The sequence below is a fragment of the Hyperolius riggenbachi genome, chromosome 2 (genome assembly GCF_040937935.1).
Source record: "Hyperolius riggenbachi isolate aHypRig1 chromosome 2, aHypRig1.pri, whole genome shotgun sequence".
Classification (NCBI taxonomy): Eukaryota; Metazoa; Chordata; class Amphibia; order Anura; family Hyperoliidae; genus Hyperolius; species Hyperolius riggenbachi.
The window spans coordinates 560,544,061-560,564,422 of NC_090647.1; the positions used below are offsets into that span (position 1 = coordinate 560,544,061).

The following is a 20,362-nucleotide window of genomic DNA, read 5'->3' on the forward strand; positions in this document are numbered from 1 at the left end:
GACACACAATCTTCGGGATCCTTGTTTCCATGGGTGACTGACACCACTGGCACTGTTAGAGGACAAAGACAGACTGCATGTGTCATTACCGACCACAGATGGCCAGTTACCTCTCTCTCCACTGTGGTCTCTGCATGTTGGGAGTTCTGGCTACCTAATGCCCGGGGGTCATATCTGGCCTAATACTGGGGGTACCTCTGGCTACCTGAGGAGGGGGGTGCTCTGCATGTGGCTTCTTATTCTTGGGGAGGTGGGGGGGAGGGATCATGGCCGCCTGCTTGTGCTACCTACTACTGGGGGGGGGGGGGGCGCGCTACACATTCTTGGAGGGCTGTGTCTGGCTACAGAATACTGGGGGCTCTTCTGGCTACCTATATTGGTAAGGAGGCTGCATCTTGCTAAATAATATGGGGGGGGAGACTCGCACTCTCCCCCCGAGCTATGTAGCCTATAAACTGCCCTACTATGGTGCTTAGTGCTAATTCTGCATCATTTTATATCACCTGCAAAAATGGCAGCAGTGCTCTTTATTCTATCTACTAGATCAGTGTTTCTCAACATTTTATTGGTATCTACCTCTTTTAAAAACCCTGTACTCATCAAGTACCCCCTGCCATAGTAACCATTATCACAAGTACACCTTTGACAAATATACATTTAATTGTAGTACATGATAATTGGTTCTAAACAATTTCTAAACATTTACTATTGCTTTTAATTACCGTATTTCGCGCGGTATAAGACGCTCCGGAATATAGGACGCACCCAAGTTTAGAGGGCAAAAACCAGGGGGAAAAAAAAAATGTATACTAAACCTGGTGTGTCTATATACTAGAGCGTCTTGTAGATGTTCTCCCCCAATTAATGTCCTCCATGTGACCTCAGGTGTTCCCAGGGGTCCCCAGTGTGGGCCCCGTGTCCGTAGGTGTCCCTAGCTGTCCCCCATGTGTCCTCAGGTGTCCCCCATGTGTCCCTAGCTGTCCATCATGTGTCCTCAGGTGCCCCCATGTGTCCATAGCTGTCCCTTATGTGTCCCCGTTACCTGTGTGGTCTGTTTTCTGTCATTCCTGTAGGGGGTTGTAGGATTGTGCTGCCCCTATGTGTTCCTGGCTCCCCCCGTGTGGTCCGCTGACTCGCGCCCCTGCCTGCTTGTGTCCGTTCCAGCATATGTGCGCTCCCCTCCCCGCAATTGTGCTCTAGCCCCCCACTTGTTTCTGCCACCCTCCCCGCTTGCGTGCACGCTGCTCCCGATATCCAAATAGCCGCCGCAGTCTTACTATATCAGCGGCTCCCGGGATCGCAGCCCTGTGGTCTCCAGTCTCCTCGCTCTAGTGATGGCTCCTGCAATACGCGTCATCAGCAGAAGCCATCACTAGAGCGATGAGACTGGAGACCACGGCTGCGATCCCGGGAGCCGCTGATATAGTAAGACTGCGGCGGCTATTTGGATATCGGGAGCAGCGTGCACGCAAGCGGGGAGGGTGGCAGAAACGAGTGGGGGGCTAGAGCACAATTGCGGGGAGGGGAGCGCACATATGCTGGAGCGGACACGGACACAAGCAGGCAGGGGCGCGAGTCAGCGGACCACACGGGGGGAGCCAGGAACACATAGGGGCAGCACAATCCTACAAGCCCCTACAGGAATGACAGAAAGCAGACCACATAGCAGGTAGTTACATGCAGGGAATCCCCGACGTAGTGGCAGTTCGTATCGGCGGGTGTTCGTAAGTCGGGGATTCCCTGCATTTGCCGTATAAGACGCAGGAACTTTTTCTCCTCATTTTTGGGGGAGAAAAAGTGCGTCTTATACAGCGGAAAATACGGTAGCTAAAATACTATTTTGGTTTTGTTTTTTTAAATAAGATTTATCATTTTCTAAAACTCTAAATGTTATTCTTGGTTAAGTGCATCAAGCCCGAGTACCCCCTGGACCCATCAGAAGTATCCCCTGGGGTACGCGTACTACACATTGAGAACCTAGGTACTAGATAACTAATATGTGCAGTCCCATTTAAGAGAACTCAAGGTGGTGTGGCAGATGCAACACGAGGCATGTTCTCTGTCTCATGACATGCCTTTGTGCCCCCTTCCCTCCCTCACCCCCCCCCCCCCCCCTTCAAATTAGCAACAATATTTGTCACTATCTCGGAGGGTAATGGGAGGAGAGGGACTCCCTGCTCACTAGGGGTGTTCCTGCAGGCTTTCCAGAGTTACCAGTGGGCAGCTCTCTCTCCCTGGCCATGCCCCCTGCCGCTCCTCCGACTCCCTGCGCTCTGGGAGAGCTCTCCCTCCTTCCAGCATCGTGGCCCATCAGGTAGCTTTTTTTTTATTATATGAGCCCACCTCGGGTTTTTTTTAAGCATTTCCCAGCTTCTGATGTATCCTAATGCTGCTTTAAAGGACACCCGAAGTGAAAATAAACTAATAAACGATTGTATCCATCTTCCTTCTCCTAAAAATGACTAAGATATTCCACAGTTTTATGTTTATATCTACTTTTTAAGTTTTAACTGTTTTATTGTTTTTGCTTAATGACACATTCATTAAAGTATGCTAAAATCTATGAACTATTGACCCTTTATCTCTTTCCTGCTCTCAGAATCAGTGAGGGTCACGCTGTAGACTGAGTCAGCCACTTACATACCTAATATTTAACTCTTGCAGGCAGAGAAAGAAAAAAAAAGGAACACAGCCTAGTTATTTGTGTGCTAGGCACCGTACATACACATGTCTATCTCATCATGTCACTTTGAGTATCCTTAAAGAGAGCCAGAGGTTCGGGTGGGGGGACAGAGAGCGGTGGTGGGTGGACACAGAAGACACGTCATGAGGCAGAGAACATGTCTCTGTGTCCCATCTGCCCCTCAAGGAACCGCCTCAGGTTCTCATTAAGTATCTGTCCTTTGTGCTATTTTGAGATAATAGTGATAGATGATGGTGCAGGAGAGAATTTCCATCTTCTCCTCCCAAGAGCTTTGCTTATAGCAAAAAATACAGAATCAATCACATGTAAAACATTTTTATTAAAACCAACAATAAAGTGCATTCATTGATTTTACACACTGTACACTCGCACATGTGACCAGCACAGCACATCATTGCATTTTAGTGTCCAGAATACAATACATAGTCTTGCTGTCCTGGCAGGTGAGGTCCCTTTCCCCCCTTTTTTTTATTTTGTTCTTTTCATACTAGGTGCCATTTTCTTCTGTTTTTCTCCTCTCTGCAGATTTCTGGGGATATAGAATTAAGAATGACAGGTCATGTGACTGCGCAGAATACTCCTCCCCCCACACAAGGACAGAACCCACTGCTGCCCCAGTTATGTTTCAGTCATCAGATCTTTTCTTCTGGAAAATGGCTGAACAACCCCTCAAGAATAGCTTGGTAGTGGTCACCTTCCTTAACCTCCTTAGCGGTATGCCTGACACTGTCGGCCGTACCACTCACTCTCCTCAGGGGTCCCCCAGGACTAATCCAACTGATTGCCTGGCTGTAAAAGCTTTAGCTAGCATTAAGCTAGCTAGTATAAGCAGCCGGCACCCCTCGATCGCCTAGAATCCCCCCAATCAGTTTGCTTATACATTACCCAGCCTGGCTCCAGTGATCGGCGCAGCCTCCAGTCTCTCTATGGGGAGGATCGTACATGACGTCATCCGCAGACCCTATCCTCCCCATAGAGACCGGATCTGTGCGGGGAGGCTGTGCCATCGATGGAGCCAGGCTGGGTAATGTATTAACTGCCGGGATCAGGTGATCGGGGGGTGGCGGCTACCTATACAAGCTAGCCTAGTGCTACCTAAAGCTTTAATAGCCAGGCAATCAGTTGGATTAGTCCCGGGGTCTCTAAAGCTGATAAACCTCCTGAGCGGCGTAACGCTCAGGAGGTTAAAGGAAACCTAAAGTGAGGAGCACAGTGGCTGCCATCTTCATTCCCTTATTAACAATGCTAGTTGCCTGGCTGAGCTTTTGGCTTTAGTTTGAGTCACAGCCCTGCAACAAGCATGCAGCCAGTGGAGTCACAGCATCTAATCTGCATGCTCATTCCGGGGCCAGTGACATGTAGTATTAGAGGCGGAGCATCAGCACAGAATCAGGGAACTGGCACGGCTTATTACAGGATGAAGATGGCAGCCTGCATATTCTTCTCACTTCAGGGTCTTCTTAACCTCCATATACTTCGTTTTATTCTAAAACCCACAGCAGAGCGGCCCAAAGCAGCTAAAGGTCTCAATTCCACAAGTTATTTGTGACCTGGAGCAGCCCAGCTGTGTCACTGGAGGGGAGGGGGATGTGGGCGGGAAGCAGTGTCACTGGATGGGGAGGGGGATGTGGGCGGAGAGCAGTGTCACTAGATGGGGATGTGGGCGGGGAGCAGTGTCACTGGGTGGGGATGTAGACGGGGAACAGTGTCACTGGATGGGGAGGGGGATGTGGGCGGAGAGCAGTGTCACTAGATGGGGATGTGGGCGGGGAGCAGTGTCACTGGGTGGGGATGTAGACTGGGAACAGTGTCACTGGATGGGCGGGGATGTGGGCAGGGAGCTGTATTTCTGGATAGGTGCGGAGCCGTGTCACTGGATTAGGGTTGCCATGCTATACCGCTGTTTGCTTGTGATTGGTAATCATACCATGCACTATCGCATTTTACCGGTTTCTTGGGGCGGGGCGACAGAGGCGGGGTTAAATACTTACTTCGCCTCAAACCATTGCATGCGTACTACTTACTTCTCCCTGTTCTGGCGTTCCATCTCCTTGTAACAGGGCCCTGGGCCCTTCTAGGTTATGTGGCTGCAGATCACAAAGATGAGCGAGCATGACTGACCGCTAATGCTTGCTCATCTCCTCCTGCCTGGAACTTCCAGGAAGAGTGAGCAGCCAGCCCAGGACAGAGGGAGGCAGCCACAACAGAAGGTTCTGCAAGGGAAGGGAGAGCATCTGTGGCAGCTGATGGAGGTGATCAGGATAGCCACCCAGATCACCCCTAAACATTACCAAGATGTAGAATAATATTCTCCAAAACAAGCTTGCAGGGGCTAATGCATGAGCTTCTTTTAAAGTAAACCTGACCTAAGGAAACTTCAAGTTCGATACTTACCCCAAACAGAGGGAAGGCTCTGGATACTATACAGATTTCCCGTTCCTCGCTCTGTCCCGTCATTCCTGTGCTGTTCCCAGTGAAACTTATCCCACCTGCTAGTTCACACAACTGTTCGGTAGAGATGGGCCGAACAGTTCACCTGTGAACAAGGGCTGTTTGCGTTTAACGCAATTTTGCAAATATTTCTGAGTTTATGCAAACTTATGCAGTTTGAAAATGGACCAACCAATTTAAACACAGGTCTAGGCCTGGAACCCACTAGAAAGCGCCAAATGCTATCGCAATCACTAGCGATTTATGATAGCATTTTGCAAGCGATTTTGGGAGCGATTTCCCTACTTCTATACAATTCTTTAGAATGGAAACACTCCCAAAATGCAGCATGTTCTGTAATTGTGATTTCCTAAATCGCAATCGCTGTAGTGGAATCTGTCCCACCCATTTACATTGGCAGAGCGTTTAGGGAAAACGCTAGTGATTGAAAGCGCTCCCTAAACGCTAAAAAAAAACAAAACAAAAAAAACCTCTCTAGTTGGTTCCAGGCCTTAAAGCGAGATTGTCACCATAATAATCAAATTTCAGCAGCAACTGATCTGAGTGTATTGAGTAATAAAGATGCTAATCCTGCATTCAAAACTTTCAAAAAACTTTTTCTGCTGTTATGATTTGGAGTTATCACATACCTTAGGAGCACTGGCCATTTAAGTGCCATTGCCAAACAGTTGAATGCTGGGGCTCTTTTTATCTATAATATATTCCTCCTCTTCCCTTTAGTCCCCCTCCTAATGACAGAAGACAGTGCACTTCCCAGTATAGACCTCAGTGGGAGTGTCTGAAGACTCTGGGAGGAGGGCGGGTAACGAATACACAATTAGCAAGAGAAGAAAAAAAAGTGAGGGAGAAAATGATGTCAGGAGGTCAAAGGTAACAAAGATGGAAACTGTCTAGAATAGGATTCTCTGCTTTTCATTTATAAAATTCACAGGAATCATTACGTGGATCGCGCAATAAATTTGTTATGCAAGTAGAACTAATATTTATCTACTTATACGTGTGTTTTTTTTTTCTAGGTTACCATGGGTGTCACTTGTTCTTTAAAATGGAATAGTCTATTTTGAACTGCCTATATTTGCATATAAATTTACATAAATTCAGAAATATTTGCATCTCATTGATTATCCCCAATTCAGAAGTACTCAGGGGGAGCAAGTACTTCAGAAGGTTACCTAAGGAGTACTGAAGGCCTAGCAGGACGAATAACTTCCACTGGGGATGACGCAGGAACAAGGGGCAGAGAGGACCGGAGAGGCTCTGTACATTCCACAGCCGTCCCTCTACATTGTGTGTATCTGAGTTTCCTCACGTCAGGTTCACATTAACCCTTTACCAGCCATGATGAGATGGACCCAGCAGTGACTGGCAATAAGGGGTGCAGCCTGCTTGAAATCTCTCAATGGCAAAGGGTTAAATAATTTCTACAATGCAAACAAAAGCAGCTAATCCAAGATTGTGTTATTACAAATCTGTGTAAAATAAGAACTCCCCTGTAGCAGATGAACATTCCACTAATATAGATGTACTAGCTGATTGCCCGGCGTTCCCCGGGTATGTATTTGGCTGGTTTTTGGCTCCGCCTACTTTTTCTAACCCTAACACACAATTACTCACTGAACAAGTTTGTGAGCTTTGCGGTCTTTGGTATCAATAATCTGCATTGAAATGAAACAAATCTGATTGGGTGTGTGTGGCTCCACCCCCTTTTTTGAATTTGAACCCCAGTCACCCAATAAACAACTGTACCAGGTTTGAGGCCTGTGCCATTAACAGTTCAAGAATGGTAGCAATTAAATATTCCCCTTGAAAAGCAACAGGTGAAGTTTGATTCACTTTTGTAGGCTCCACCCACTTTTCTGAATATTAATCCCAGTCACCCAGTGACCAACTGTGCAAAGTTTAAAAACCCTGCCATTAACAGAATGGCTGCAGTTTACATTTTCCCAGTGAAATTTGTATTTGTCTCCACCCACTGATGACCCGGCGTTGCCCGGGTATGTATTTGACTGGTGTTGGCTCCGCCCACTTTCTAACCCTAACACACAAACACTCAATGACCAAGTTTGCGAGCTTTGGGGTCCTTGGCATCAATAATGTGTATATTCCCATAGAAATTAAACAAATCACATAGGCTGTTTGTGGCTCCACCCCTCTCCAGCATTTGAACCCCAGTCACCCAATGACCAACTGTAGCAGGTTTGAGGCATCTGCTATTAACAGTGTAAAAATGGCAGCACTTTAAATATTCCACTTGAAAATAAACAGGTGAATTTTGATTGGCTATTATAGGCTCCACCCACTTCCCTGAATATTAATATCAGTCACTCAGTGACCATCTGGGCAAAGATTGGGAACCCTGAAATAAACAGTGTAAGAAGGGCTGCAGTTTACACTTTCCCAGTGAAATTTGTTTGTGGCTCCGCCCACTTTTTGTAACCTGGACACAAAGTCACTCCATGACCAAGTTTGTGAGTTTTGGGGTCCTTGGCATCAATAATTTGTACTTTCCCATGAAATGAAACAAATCTGATTCACTGTTTGTGGTTCTGTCCCTTTTCTGAATTTGAACCTCAGTGACCCAATGACCAACTGTACCAGGTTTGAGGCTTGTGCCATTAACAGTGCAAGAATGGCAGCAATTTTAATATTCTCCTTGAAAAGTGACATTGATTTTTCATTGGCATTTTTAGGCTCCACCCACTTTTCTGAATATTAATCCCAGTCACCCAGTAACCAGCTATGCTAAGTTTGAGAACCCTGCCATTAACAGTGAAGAAGGGCTGCAGTTTACAATTTCCCAGAAAATCTGTTTTAAACTCCACCCACTTTTTGTAACCTTGACACACAGTCACTACTCAATGACCAAGTTTGTGAGCTTTTGGGATCCTGGCATCAAAATTGTGCTAATGTAAGCAGTTTATCCAGCAAAGAAATCTGTCTGTTTTTGGCTCCGCCCCTTTACTAAATTTGAACCCCAAACACTTAACGACCGACTGTAGCAGGTTTGAGGCCTCTGCTATTAACAGTGTGAGAATGGCTGCAGTTTCAATATTCCCCTTGAAAATCAATAGGTGAATTTTGATTAGCTCTTGTAGGCTCCACCTACTTTTCCGAATATTAATCCTAGTCACCCAGTGACCAACTGTGTGAAGTTTGAGAACCCTACCATTAACAGTGTAAGAAAAGCTGCAGTTTACATTTCCCCATGTAAAAAGTTAGTTGTTTTTGGCTCCGACCACTATTTCTAATCTTGACATACAGTCACTTACTGACCAAGTTTATGACCTTTGGGGTCTTTGGCATCAATAATTAGCATTTTACCATTAAAATTAACCTCCCTGGCAGTAAGCCCGTGCTGAGCACGGGCTATGCCGCGCAGGGGGATTTCTCAGGCCCTACTGGACCGATTTTGATAATTTTTTTTTTGCAGCACGCAGCTAGCACTTTGCTAGCTGCGTGTGCCCTCTGATCGCCGCCGCTCTGCGCCGATTACGCGGCGCTCCCCGCGCCGTGAGCCCCCCCCCCCAGACCCCGTGCGCTGCCTGGCCAATCAGTGCCAGGCAGTGCTGAGGGGTAGATCGGTACTCCCAATGACGTCACGATGTCGATGACATCATGCCGCCCATCGCCATGGCGACGGGGAAGCCCTCCAGGAGATCCTGTTCTTTGAACGGGATCTCCTGATCTCCGATCGCCAAAGGCGATCGGAGGGGCTGGGAGGATGCCGCTGAGCAGCGGCTATCATGTAGCGAGACTTTGTCTCGCTACATGAAAAAAAAAAAAAATTAAAAAAAAGACTTTGCTGCCCCCTGGCGGATTTTTAATAAACCGCCAGGAGGGTTAAACAAAACTGATTGGCTGTTTTTGGCCCGCTCCCTTCAGAATTTAAACCCCAGTCTCCCAGTAACTGACTGTAGCAGGTGTTAGGCCTCTGCCATTAAGAGTGCATGAATGGCAGCAATGTAAATATTCCCCTTGAAAATCAAAAGGTGAATTTTGATTGGCTGCTGTAGGCTCCACCCACTTTTCTGAATATTAGTCCCAGTCACCCAGTGGCCAACTGTGTCACGCTTGAGAACCCTGCCAATAACAGAATGGCTGAAATCAATCTAACAAATCTGATTGGCTGTTCACCCCTTTAGTGAATTTAGACCCCAGTCACCCAATGACTGACTGTATCAGGTTTGAGGCCTCTGCCACTAACAGTGCATGAATGGCAGCAATGTAAATATTCCCCTTGAAAATCAAAAGGTGAATTTTGATTGGCTGTTGTAGGCTCCACCCACATTTCTGAATATTCATCCCAGTCACCCAGTGGCCAATTGTGTAAAGTTTGGGAACCCTGCAATGTAAAAAATGAAGTTGTTGGCACCGCCCACTTTTTCTAACCTTGGAATACAGACACTCAATTATCAAGATTATCAGCTTTGGGGTCCTTGGTATCAATACTTTGTATATTCCCATTGAAAAATAAACAAATCTGGCTGTTTGTGGCTCCGCCCCCTTCCTGAATTTGGACCCCAGTCACCAACTGTACGAGATTTGAGGCATCTGCTTTTACCAGTATAAGAGAATGGTAGCAGATGAAATATTCCCTTTGAAAATCAAAAGGTGAATTTTTATTGGCTGTTGTAGGCTCCACCCACCTTCCAAAATCTTAATCTGTCACCCAATGACTAACTGTGCAAAGTTTCAGAACCCTGCCATTAACGGTGTAAGAATGGCTGCAGTTTATATTTTCCCAGTAAAAGTTGTTTGGCTCCGCCCACTTTTTGTAACCTTGACACACAGTCACTTGATGACCAAGTTTGTGAGCTGTCAGGTTCCTGGCATCAAAAATGTGTGAATGAAAGCAGTTTATCCACCAAGGAAATCTGATTGGCTGTATGTGGCCCCGCCCCTTTCGTGAATTTTGACCCCAGTCACCCAATGACCGACTGTAGCAAGTTTGAAGCCTCTGCCATTAACAGTGTAAGAATAGCAGCAGTTTAAATATTTCCCTTGAAAATCAATAGGTGAATTTTGATTGGCAGTTGTAGGCTCCACCCATTTTCTTGAATCTTAATCACATTCACCCAGTGACCAAGTGTGCCAAGTTTGAGACCCCTGCGATTAACAGTCTAAGAATGGCTGCAGTTTACATTTTCCCATTTAAAATGAACGGCTGAAATCTGATTGGCTGTTTTTATGCTCCGCCCACTTTTCCTGGATTTGTAACCTCGGTCACCAAGTGACCACCTGTGCCAAGTGTGGGGACTGTGGCTTGTTTACTGTGAGAATGGCAGCCTTTTACATTTTTCCATTGACACACACACACACACACACACACACACACACACACACACACACACACACACTCACTCACTCACTCACTCACTCACTCACTCACTCACTCACTCACTCACTCACTCACTCACTCACTCACTCACTCACTCACTCACTCACTCACTCACTCACTCACTCACTCACTCACTCACTCACTCACTCACTCACTCACTCACTCACTCACTCACTCACTCACTCACTCACTCACTCACTCACTCACTCACTCACTCACTCACTCACTCACTCATATATATAGATGTATACAGAGGCCGGGAGAGGATATATACAATACACACAACCAGGGAAATATCTAATCACTCACCCTACATATAATGCAGAAAATCAGCATCAGCAGCATTACCGTCCCTCCAGAGGCAGCGATGATTCCCACGATGACTCCCGCTCTTATTCTTCTATCAGCATCTGTGAGGAAAGACATGCAAAACCCAAGATTTACCCATCAGGTAGTATCTGGTTAAACAAGATAGGGATTGTAGGTTCATTCTTTTATTTATTTTTTTCCAAATAAATTTTTATTGAAAGATTTAACAGGAACAAGTAGGTAAAATAACATGTCACAAAGATAATGTGTATAACATTAAGTATTAGCTATGGCGTATAGTTGAGCTTTCGGTACATTTGTGAGGGTTATGAAAGTCCAGAATATTGAGCAGAGTTCCATTTCAGGTTATTTCGGGAGGATTATGAATCGAGTTATCCGCAATGTTCTATTCCGAAGGTTTCTGGACAAAGAAGTCATGACATTAGTAATAAATGGTAAAGTGGTACACTAAGTATAAAGAGAGTAGAGAATATAGATGTACCTTAAGAAGCATAGGATTTGATATACACCAAAAGATGGTTATATTAGAGAGCAGTAAAGAGTGAAATGGACATAGTAAGACATATACAAGTAGAAAGGGAGGAGGATAAGAAACATAAGAGGAAGGGGGGGGGGGGGGGGAATGGGACAAGAGGTGTAGGAAGTGTGTCTAACTCCGTGTCAGGTCTATTCTGTGCTGTTTATAAAGTCCAATTTTATGGAGTGCTGGATGTAGAAAGAGCAGGGTCCCTGCGGAGAATTACCACAGCTTTCTCTGAGTCCCTAAAATCCAACCATATAGCCCATTTCGTAGTGAAAGATTCAGCATTATCTGAGGTCGGGGTGAAGAGGTCCTGCAAAACGCATAACTGCGTTTATCTCTTTGAACAGTTCAGCCATAGTGGGTACTGAGCTTGATTTCCATTGTCGAGCAATTAGTAATCTTGCTGAGGTAAGTAAAATAGGAGTTATTGATTTTATTGATACTGTAAGTTTTAGCGGGGAGTAGAGTTAAGAGGGCTGTTGAAGCTTTTAACCACTTGAGGACCACAGTCTTTCTACCCCTTAAGGACCAGACACTTTTTTTCCCATTCAGACCACTGCAGCTTTCACGGTTTATTGCTCGGCCATACAACCTACCATCTAAATGAATTTTACCTCCTTTTCTTGTCACTAATACAGCTTTCTTTTGGTGCTATTTGATTGCTGCTGTGATTTTTAGTTTTTATTATATTCATCAAAAAAGACATGAATTTTGTCAAAAAAATGATTTTTTTAACTTTCTGTGCTGACATTTTTCAAATAAAGTAAAATTTCCTATACATTTGTCCAAATGTACATGTCTTTGATAAAAAAAAATCCAATAAGTGTATATTTATTGGTTTGGGTAAAAGTTATAGCGTTTACATCTATGGTGCCAAAAGTGAATTTTCCCATTTTGAAGCATCTCTGACTTTTCTGACCACCTGTCATGTTTCATGAGGGGCTAAAATTCCAGGATAGTATAAATACCCCCCAAATGACCCCATTTTGGAAAGAAGACAACCCAAAGTATTCACTAAGAGGCATGGTGAGTTCATAGAAGATATTTTTTGTCACAAGTTAGCGGAAAATGACACTTTGAAACAAAAATAAGACCAAAAAAAAAAAAAGAAATATGCCATGCACTCACCATGCCCCTCTCTGAATACCTTGAAGTGTCTACTTTCCAAAATGGGGTCATTTGTGGGGTGTGTTTACTGTTCTGGCATTTTGGGGGGTGCTAATTTGTAAGCACCCCTGTAAAGCCTAAAGGTGCTCATTGGACTTAGGGCCCCTTACCGCAGTTAGGCTGCAAAAAAGTGCCACACATGTGGTATTGCCGTACTCGGGAGAAGTAGTATAATGTGTTTTGGGGTGTATTTTTACACATACCCATGCTGGGTGGGAGAAATATCTCTGTAAATGAGATTTTTTTTTTTTTTTTTTTTTTTTTTTTTTACACACACAATTGTCCATTTACAGAGATATTTCTCCCACCCAGCATGGGTATGTGTAAAAATACACCCCAAAACACATTATACTACTTCTCCTGAGTACGGCGATACCACATGTGACACTTTTGCAGCCTAGGTGCGCTAAGGGGCCCAAAGTCCAATGAGTACCTTTAGGATTTCACAGGTCATTTTGAAACATTTGGTTTCTAGACTACTCCTCACGCTTTAGGGCCCCTAAAATGCCAGGGCAGTATAGGAACCCCACAAGTGACCCTATTTTAGAAAGAAGACACCCCAAGGAAGGCTTTCTCAACCAGGGTTCCTTGAGGACTCTGCAGGGGTTCCTTGGCATTTTACCCCATCGTGGGGGAAGTATAATAGAGCACACTATAATAGGTGGTACTAAAACAAGAAACTAAATTGGGGGGTCAGGAGACAGTATAATTAATAAGTGGCAGTGTAATAGGAGATAGTGAAATTAGCAGCCTAACCTATTTAAAGACCACGCCTCCTGAAAAATAAATGCAGGGGTTCCTCGAGATCCAAAAGTTATTTACAGGGTTCCTCCAGGGTAAAAAGGTTGAGAAAGGCTGCCCAAAGGTATTCCGTTAGTTGTATGGTGAGTTCATAGAAGATTTTATTTTTTGTCACAAGTTAGCGGAAATTGATTTGTATTTTTTTTTTTTCACAAAGTGTCATTTTCCACTAACTTGTGACAAAAAATAAAATCTTCTATGAACTCACCATACTCCTAACGGAATACCTTGGGGTGTCTTCTTTCTAAAATGGGGTCACTTGTGGGGTTCCTATACTGTCCTGGCATTTTAGGGGCCCTAAACCGTGAGGAGTAGTCTAGAATCCAAATGCCTCAAAATGACCTGTGAATAGGACGTTGGGCCCCTTAGCGCACCTAGGCTGCAAAAAAGTGTACTAACGGTTTAGGGCCCCTAAAATGCCAGGGCAGTATAGGAACCCCACAAGTGACCCCATCTTAGAAAGAAGACACCCCAAGGTATTCTGTTAGGGAGTATGGTGAGTTCATAGAAGATTTTATTTTTTGTCACAAGTTAGTGGAAATTGATCTTTATTATTTTTTTTTTTTTTACAAAGTGTCATTTTACACTAACTTGTGACAAAAAATAAAATCTTCTATGAGCTCGTCATACACCTAACGGAATACCTTGGGGTGTCTTTCTAAAATGGGGCAGATTAGGGCCTGATCTGATGGATAGGAGTGCTAGGGGGTGACAGGTGGTGACAGGAGGTGATTGATGGGTGTCTCAAGGTGTGATTAGAGGGGGGAATATATGCAAGCAATGCACTGGCGAGTTGATCAGAGGGGGTCTGGGGGACTATCTGAGGGTGTGGGCGGGTGATTGGTTGCCCGCAAGGGGCAGATTAGGGTCTGATCTGATGGGTAGTAGTGACAGGTGGAGACAGGGGGTGATTGATGGGTGATAAGTGGGTGATTAGAGGAAAGAACAGATGTAAACAATGCACTTTGGTGGTGATCTGACGGTGGGTCTGCGGGCGATCTGATGGTGTGGGGGTGATCAGATGCCCGCAAGAGGCAGGTTAGGGTCTGATCAGATGGGTGGCAGTGAAAGATGGTGACGGGATGATTGATGGGTGATTGACAGGGGAGAATAGATGTATACAGTACACGGGGGGGGGGGGGGGGGATCAGGAGCCCCCAGAGGGCAGTTAGGGACCTAATCTATAAAATAGCTCTGACAGATATTGAAAGGGAGTGATTGATGGGTAATTAGGGGGTGATGAGAGGGAAGAACAGATGTAAACAATGCACTTTGGTGGTGATATGATGGTGGGTCTTCGGGCGATCTGAGGGTGTGGGCGGGTGTTTGGATGCCCGCAGGGGGCAGTTTAGGGTCTGATCTCTGATAGGTGGCAGTGACAGGTGGTGACAGGGGGTGATTAGTGGACGTGGATGATGTATGACTGAAAGCGGCTATACATCGGCTGGCTGGGAGCAGTAGTGCACCGGAGTTTGGCAACATTTGTCAGGCTGCTGCAGTCCAGGCCTCTCATACATCTCACAATAACCTCCTGCAGCAGCACTATAGAGAGTCTGCTGGGGATGTGGAGGAGAGTCTAGCTGATGTTACCAGCACATGTGTGATTACTAACCTGTGTACCAGCTCTAGAGTCTGGAGCTCACTAATGAACTGTGTGTGAGTCACATGTTACACAACATACAATGTACCAGAGAGCATTCTGGAAGGACATGTGAACTCACCTGTATAATCCTCCATAAGGAAAGCATAGAAGAGACAACATGAAACACTGTCACTATTCTGTGTCCCCTCACACTATGACACCACACTTTCCCCTCACTATACAGGTCACAAGACCCCCATTACCCGCCCCCTTACCTGTGATCTCCAGCCAGTGGTCCCGGACCTCCTAAATGACACCACCCCCTCTATACAGGTCACATGACCCCCATTACCCGCCCCCTTACCTGTGCTCTCCAGCCAGTGGTCCCGGACCTCCTCACTGACACCACCCCCTCTATACAGGTCACGACCCCCATTACCCGCCCCCTTACCTCTGATCTCCAGCCAGGGGTCCCGGACCTCCTCACTGACACCACCCCCTCTATACAGGTCACATGAACCCCATTACCCGCCCCCTTACCTGTGATCTCTAGCCAGTGGTCCCGGACCTCCTCACTGACACCACCCCCTCTATACAGGTCACATGACCCCCATTACCCGCCCCCTTACCTCTGATCTCCAGCCAGTGGTCCCGGACCTCCTCACTGACACCGCCCCCTCTATACAGGTCACATGATCACCCCAGTACCCGCCCCCTTACCTCTGATCTCCAGCCGGTGGTCCCGGACCTCCTCACTGACCGGGTTTGTGACCCTGACCCGGAATGTCCTCTCGGCATCGTCTCTCTGCAGACTCGGGATAATCAGCGTCCTGTTGTCATCTATCAGCCGGTATCTCTCAGGGAGACGCCCCCCGTCCAGCTCCCAGGTCACATGGCTCTCTTCTCCAGAGAACTGGACAGTCACAGCAATGTCCTCCCCCAGCCGGCTGCTGTTACTGCTTATGTTGTAGATAAGAACCGGATCTGCAATGATCAGAAGGACACGCCCCATCAGTCATGTGACGCCAGGACAGAGACATGGTATAGATTGCTAGCTCTTGTACTAACACTGATCATGTGATCTGCAGCTCCTCCCCCACATATACTCCCCATCAGTCGTCACCAGCACAGAGAGACGGGATAGATTGCTAGCTCTTGTGCCCACACTGATCATGTGATCTGAAGCCCCTCCCCCACACACTCCCCATCAGTCATGTGACACCAGCACAGAGACATGGGAGAGATTGCTAGCTCCTGTACCCACACTGATCATGTGATCTGCAGCCCCTCCCCCACATACAGTCAGCAGTGTTACTGGCCTCTATGACATGCGGTATAACGTCAGCTCTCCCCATAGAGTACAATGGAGGTTAGAGGGAAGTGTGATGCAGGATATGAACTCTTACCCAGCACACGGATGGATGTAGAGGTCAGGACTTTATCTGCAGCGCCCCGATCCCGGACCTCATACACACAGGAGTCTCCCCTCCCAGCCTGGGGGAGGGACCAGCAGCCGCTGTCTGTGTCCAGGTGGAGTCTGGGGTGGAAGCGGTCAGTGTGGCGGATGTGACAGACCAGCTGCAGCAGCCTCTCCTCCACATCTCCTGGAGAGCAGTAGGATCGGGAGCTCGTCCGGACACTTCATATCACACAGAGACACGTCTGATCCACTCCTCACACATTCCGGTACAGAAGACACTGCTGAGATGATGGCCAGACACAGGACACCTGAGAAACAGGATACAAAGAGCCAGATTTATCAAAGCATTACTGACAGTTTTTTCTTAAACAGTTCTAACCAGCAGAGGAACTGTTCTGCATGATAGTAAGAAACTTCTTAAATCCTACTTAATAGCAGCAGCTTAGCGTGAATTTCTAGAACTGCACTACAGTTAAGATTATTATTACAAGAAAAGCGCAAATCCATTCCTGAACTGTCCTAGATTAAGAAGTGTTTAATAGCACATCTACACAGCTTGTGCAGTGCAGGCTAGGCATGATTTGTTAAGTGCTCCTCTCCCCCCCAAGGTGTCCTGTGAAGCGGTTCTGGGCTTAAAGCGGATGCAAGATGAAAAACGAACAAGTAACTTGTCTATATATCTTATATAAAGTTTAGATAGTTTACACAGCATATCTAGCTGCCAACAGCTTCAACAGTTTATGATTATTTAGTCCTGTGATACAATGAGAGCTGCCATGTTCTGTTTGTCACAGGCTGAGGGCTGGAGATGCTATCAGCTTGCCTGTGTGTAAATTTAGTTCCCTCTCCTCCTCCCTCCCCTCTGCCTCTTAAATCTCTGGCTAGTAACCTCTTCCTCCTCCTGCCCAGAATGAGCTCCCATAAGCCCTTGCTACAGTGCCAAGGCACTGTGAAAAAGCTGTGGGCGAGGCTTGTTTAGTTTATAGGGAATTCGAGTATTAAAACAAAAAAAACTATTTGGCTTGAGGAATGCCCTATAAACTATACGAAAGGAACACAATTATGCAATGAGTCAAAGTTTATCTCGGATCCACTTTAAAGGACACTCGAAGCGAAAAAATCCGCCAGGTGTCCTGTGAAACTGTTCTGTGCTTAAAGTGAACCAGAGACAAAGCACCCTCATGTATCATATATATCAGTGGGAACATTAGAGAAAACACCTACCCTGCTTTCTGTTTCATTATTCACTGTTCAGCCTGCTTGCTTCTGATCAGCCCTGATAAAAACCCAGACTAGAATTCAGTCTGGCTTTGCTCAGGAATCATTATAGCTCAGTCATTATAGCAGAGCCACAAGGGGGCAGGCTTAGGCTTGAAAAGACATCAGAGAAGACAGACTCAGCTATAGAGATTCCTGAGCAAAGCCAGACAATGCTCAGTCAGGGATTTTATTAGGGCTGTAAACAAGCAGGCTGAGCAGTGAAGGATGAAACAGAGAGCAGGGTAGGAGTTTTCTCTAATGTTCCCACTGATATATATGGTAAATACATGAGGGTGCTTCGTCTCTGGTTCACTTTAAAGGACACGCGAGGCGAAAAAATCCACCAGGTGTCCTGTGAAACTGTTCTGTGCTTAAAGGACACCAGAGGCGAAAATAAACTAATGAAATAAACAATTGTATCTATCTTCCTTCTCCAAAAATGACTTTTTAAGATATTCCAGTTTTATTTTATGTTTAAATCTACCTAAATTAATGTCCAGTGCTGCGTAATATGTTGGCGCTTTATAAATACAATAAATAATAATAATAATAATAATAATACTTTTTAAGTTTTAACTGTTTTATTGTTTTTGCTCAAAGACACATTCATTGAAGTATGCCAGAGCTAAAAATCTATGAACTATTTACCCTTTTTATCTCTTTCCTGCTCTCAGAAGCCATTTTCTGCTAGGAAAGTGTTTTATAGTTGGAATTTCTTATCAGTGAGGGTCACACTGTAGTCGCTTCCTGTCTGAGTCAGCCACTTACATACCTGATATTTAACTCTTTCAGGCGGAGGGGAGGGAAAAAAAAAAGGAACACAATATAGTTATATGTGTGCTAGGCACTGTACATACCCATGTCTATCATGTCACATGTCTACAAGGGTATCCTTTAACCCTTCCAGTGCTGAGCATAGATGCAATACAGCAGATGTATTGGTTACCTAGGCAACAGCAATTTCCCTCACATACTGCATTATCTGAGAAACCTTCCCAACCCCTCCTATTTAAAAACAGTTTAAGAAGGAATCTGCACTATTTAGTGATTTCTTAGGACGCCTGAGACAGTTCTGCACAGATTTCTAAAAACCTACTAATATTTTGTCTCAGAAACTCTTGATAAATGTCCCCCAAAGTAGAAGTCTTTCAGGTGTGTGATTTAGAAACTACGGAAGCCAGAAAGATAAGCAGGACAGCCAGGAAACTGATGCTCCTGTCACATCGCACTGCAGTGCCCAAATTTATGCACCTGCCTAATTTTATTTAAACAATTATTGCACACTTTCTGTAAATCCAATAAACTTCATTTCACTTCTCAAATATCACTGTGTGTGTTTCATATGATATATTTAACTGACATTTTTTATTGCAACAACCAATGACTTATACAAGAAAATCATGACATTAAGAACGTTGCCCAAACTTGCAACACACACACACACTTATTTTGTTTAGTTTCTCCCTGGCATCTCAGGTTTACTTTAAAGGGATACTGTAGGGGGATCGGGGAAAATGAGTTGAAGTTACCCGGGGCTTCTAATGGTCCCCTGCAGACATCCTGTGCCCGCGCAGCCACTCACCGATGCTCCGGCCCCGCCTCTGGTTCACTTCTGGAATTTCAGACTTTAAAGTCAGAAAACCACTGTGCCTGCGTTGCCGGGTCCTCGCTCCCACTGACATCACCAGGAGCGTACTGCGCAGGCCCAGTATGGTCTGTGCCTGCGCCGTGCGCTCCTGGTGACATCAGCGGGAGGAGCGAGGACACGGCAACACAGGCGCAGTGATTTTCAGATTTTAAAGTCTGACATTCCAGAAGTGAACCAGAGGCGGGGCCGGAGCATCGGGGAGTGGCTGCGCGGGCACAGGACGTCTGTGGGGGACCATTAGAAGCTCCGGGTAACTTCAACTCATTTTCCCCCGACCCCCCTACAGTATCCCTTTAAGTGCACGGAGAGCAGAGCATGTCTCCAATCATCAGTTTTTCTGTGAGTTTTCTGCACAGGAAAACTGAAACCAATGTTGATCAATGGGCTAGGTCACACTTGAATGCGTTTTTTACACATGCAGAAAAAAAAATTGACAACCATGCAAAACTTTCAGACAGCTCATTCAGAAAAACTGCCAAGTGGAGACAGGCCCTAAGATCACATAGCAAGTGTGTATGTAGGGAGACAGAAATGCAGACATCAATCCAACAAACGAAGATTCCGGTGATACCTTTTACCTCCTTGGCGTTTATCCTGAGCTAGGGTCGGGGCAGAAAACTGCAGCTAAGAGCAGTAATCCCGACCTGTGCTCGGGGTAGCCGCTGGAGGCTGTATGCAGAGCAATGCGTGCAGCGGGAGCGTTTCTACATACCTCCCGGGGATCCCAACGTCTGCCGGCATTCTGCTTCCTCTCCTCCGGGGCTCTGCTTCCTGCTGGTGAGATCGCCGGCTGTCGTCATGACGACAGCCAGCAATTTCACTTTAGAGTTGCAGCGCCACCTGGAGGATGGAGGTCTAACTGCAGCGCTGGAGCCAGGGAGTAGTGTTGGGCGAACAGTGTTCGCCACTGTTCGGGTTCTGCAGAACATCACCCTGTTCGGGTGATGTTCGAGTTCGGCCGAACACCTGATGGTGTTCGGCCAAACCGTTCGGCCACATGGCCGAACTAAGAGCGCATGGCCGAACGTTCCCCGAATGTTCGGCTAGCGCTGTGATTGGCCGAACGGGTCACGTGGTTCGGACCCGAACACGCTGTGATTGGCCGGACGGTCACGTGGTTCGGACCCGAACGCGCTCT

The 20,362-nt window shown here is 46.1% G+C and overlaps 1 protein-coding gene across 1 annotated transcript; it reads right to left on the minus strand.

Annotated features, from left to right (window-relative positions):
* Positions 1–3,003: 3,003 nt before the first annotated feature.
* On the minus strand, positions 3,004–20,024 carry LOC137545299 (uncharacterized). Its single transcript, XM_068266415.1, has 6 exons — positions 19,937–20,024; positions 16,594–16,624; positions 16,303–16,535; positions 15,617–15,880; positions 10,803–10,903; positions 3,004–3,233 (listed from the first exon to the last, which is right to left on the minus strand). The coding sequence occupies exons 1-6, from the start codon at positions 20,022–20,024 to the stop codon at positions 3,192–3,194; spliced, it is 759 nt and encodes a 252-aa protein (XP_068122516.1). The 3' UTR covers positions 3,004–3,191.
* Positions 20,025–20,362: the final 338 nt, after the last annotated feature.

What these genes read in the sequence shown, in the direction of transcription:
- LOC137545299 (XM_068266415.1), bottom strand. Translation starts at nt 20,024, where the DNA reads ATGACGACAGCCGGCGATCTCACCAGCAGGAAGCAGAGCCCCGGAGGA. An exon ending in GACGTTGGGATCCCCGGGAG is followed by an intron (nt 16,625 to 19,936) that starts GTATGTAGAAAC and finishes CCTGTTTCTCAG; the next exon opens with GTGTCCTGTGTCTGGCCATC. An exon ending in CCACCGGCTGGAGATCAGAG is followed by an intron (nt 10,904 to 15,616) that starts GTAAGGGGGCGG and finishes CTTTCCTCACAG; the next exon opens with ATGCTGATAGAAGAATAAGA.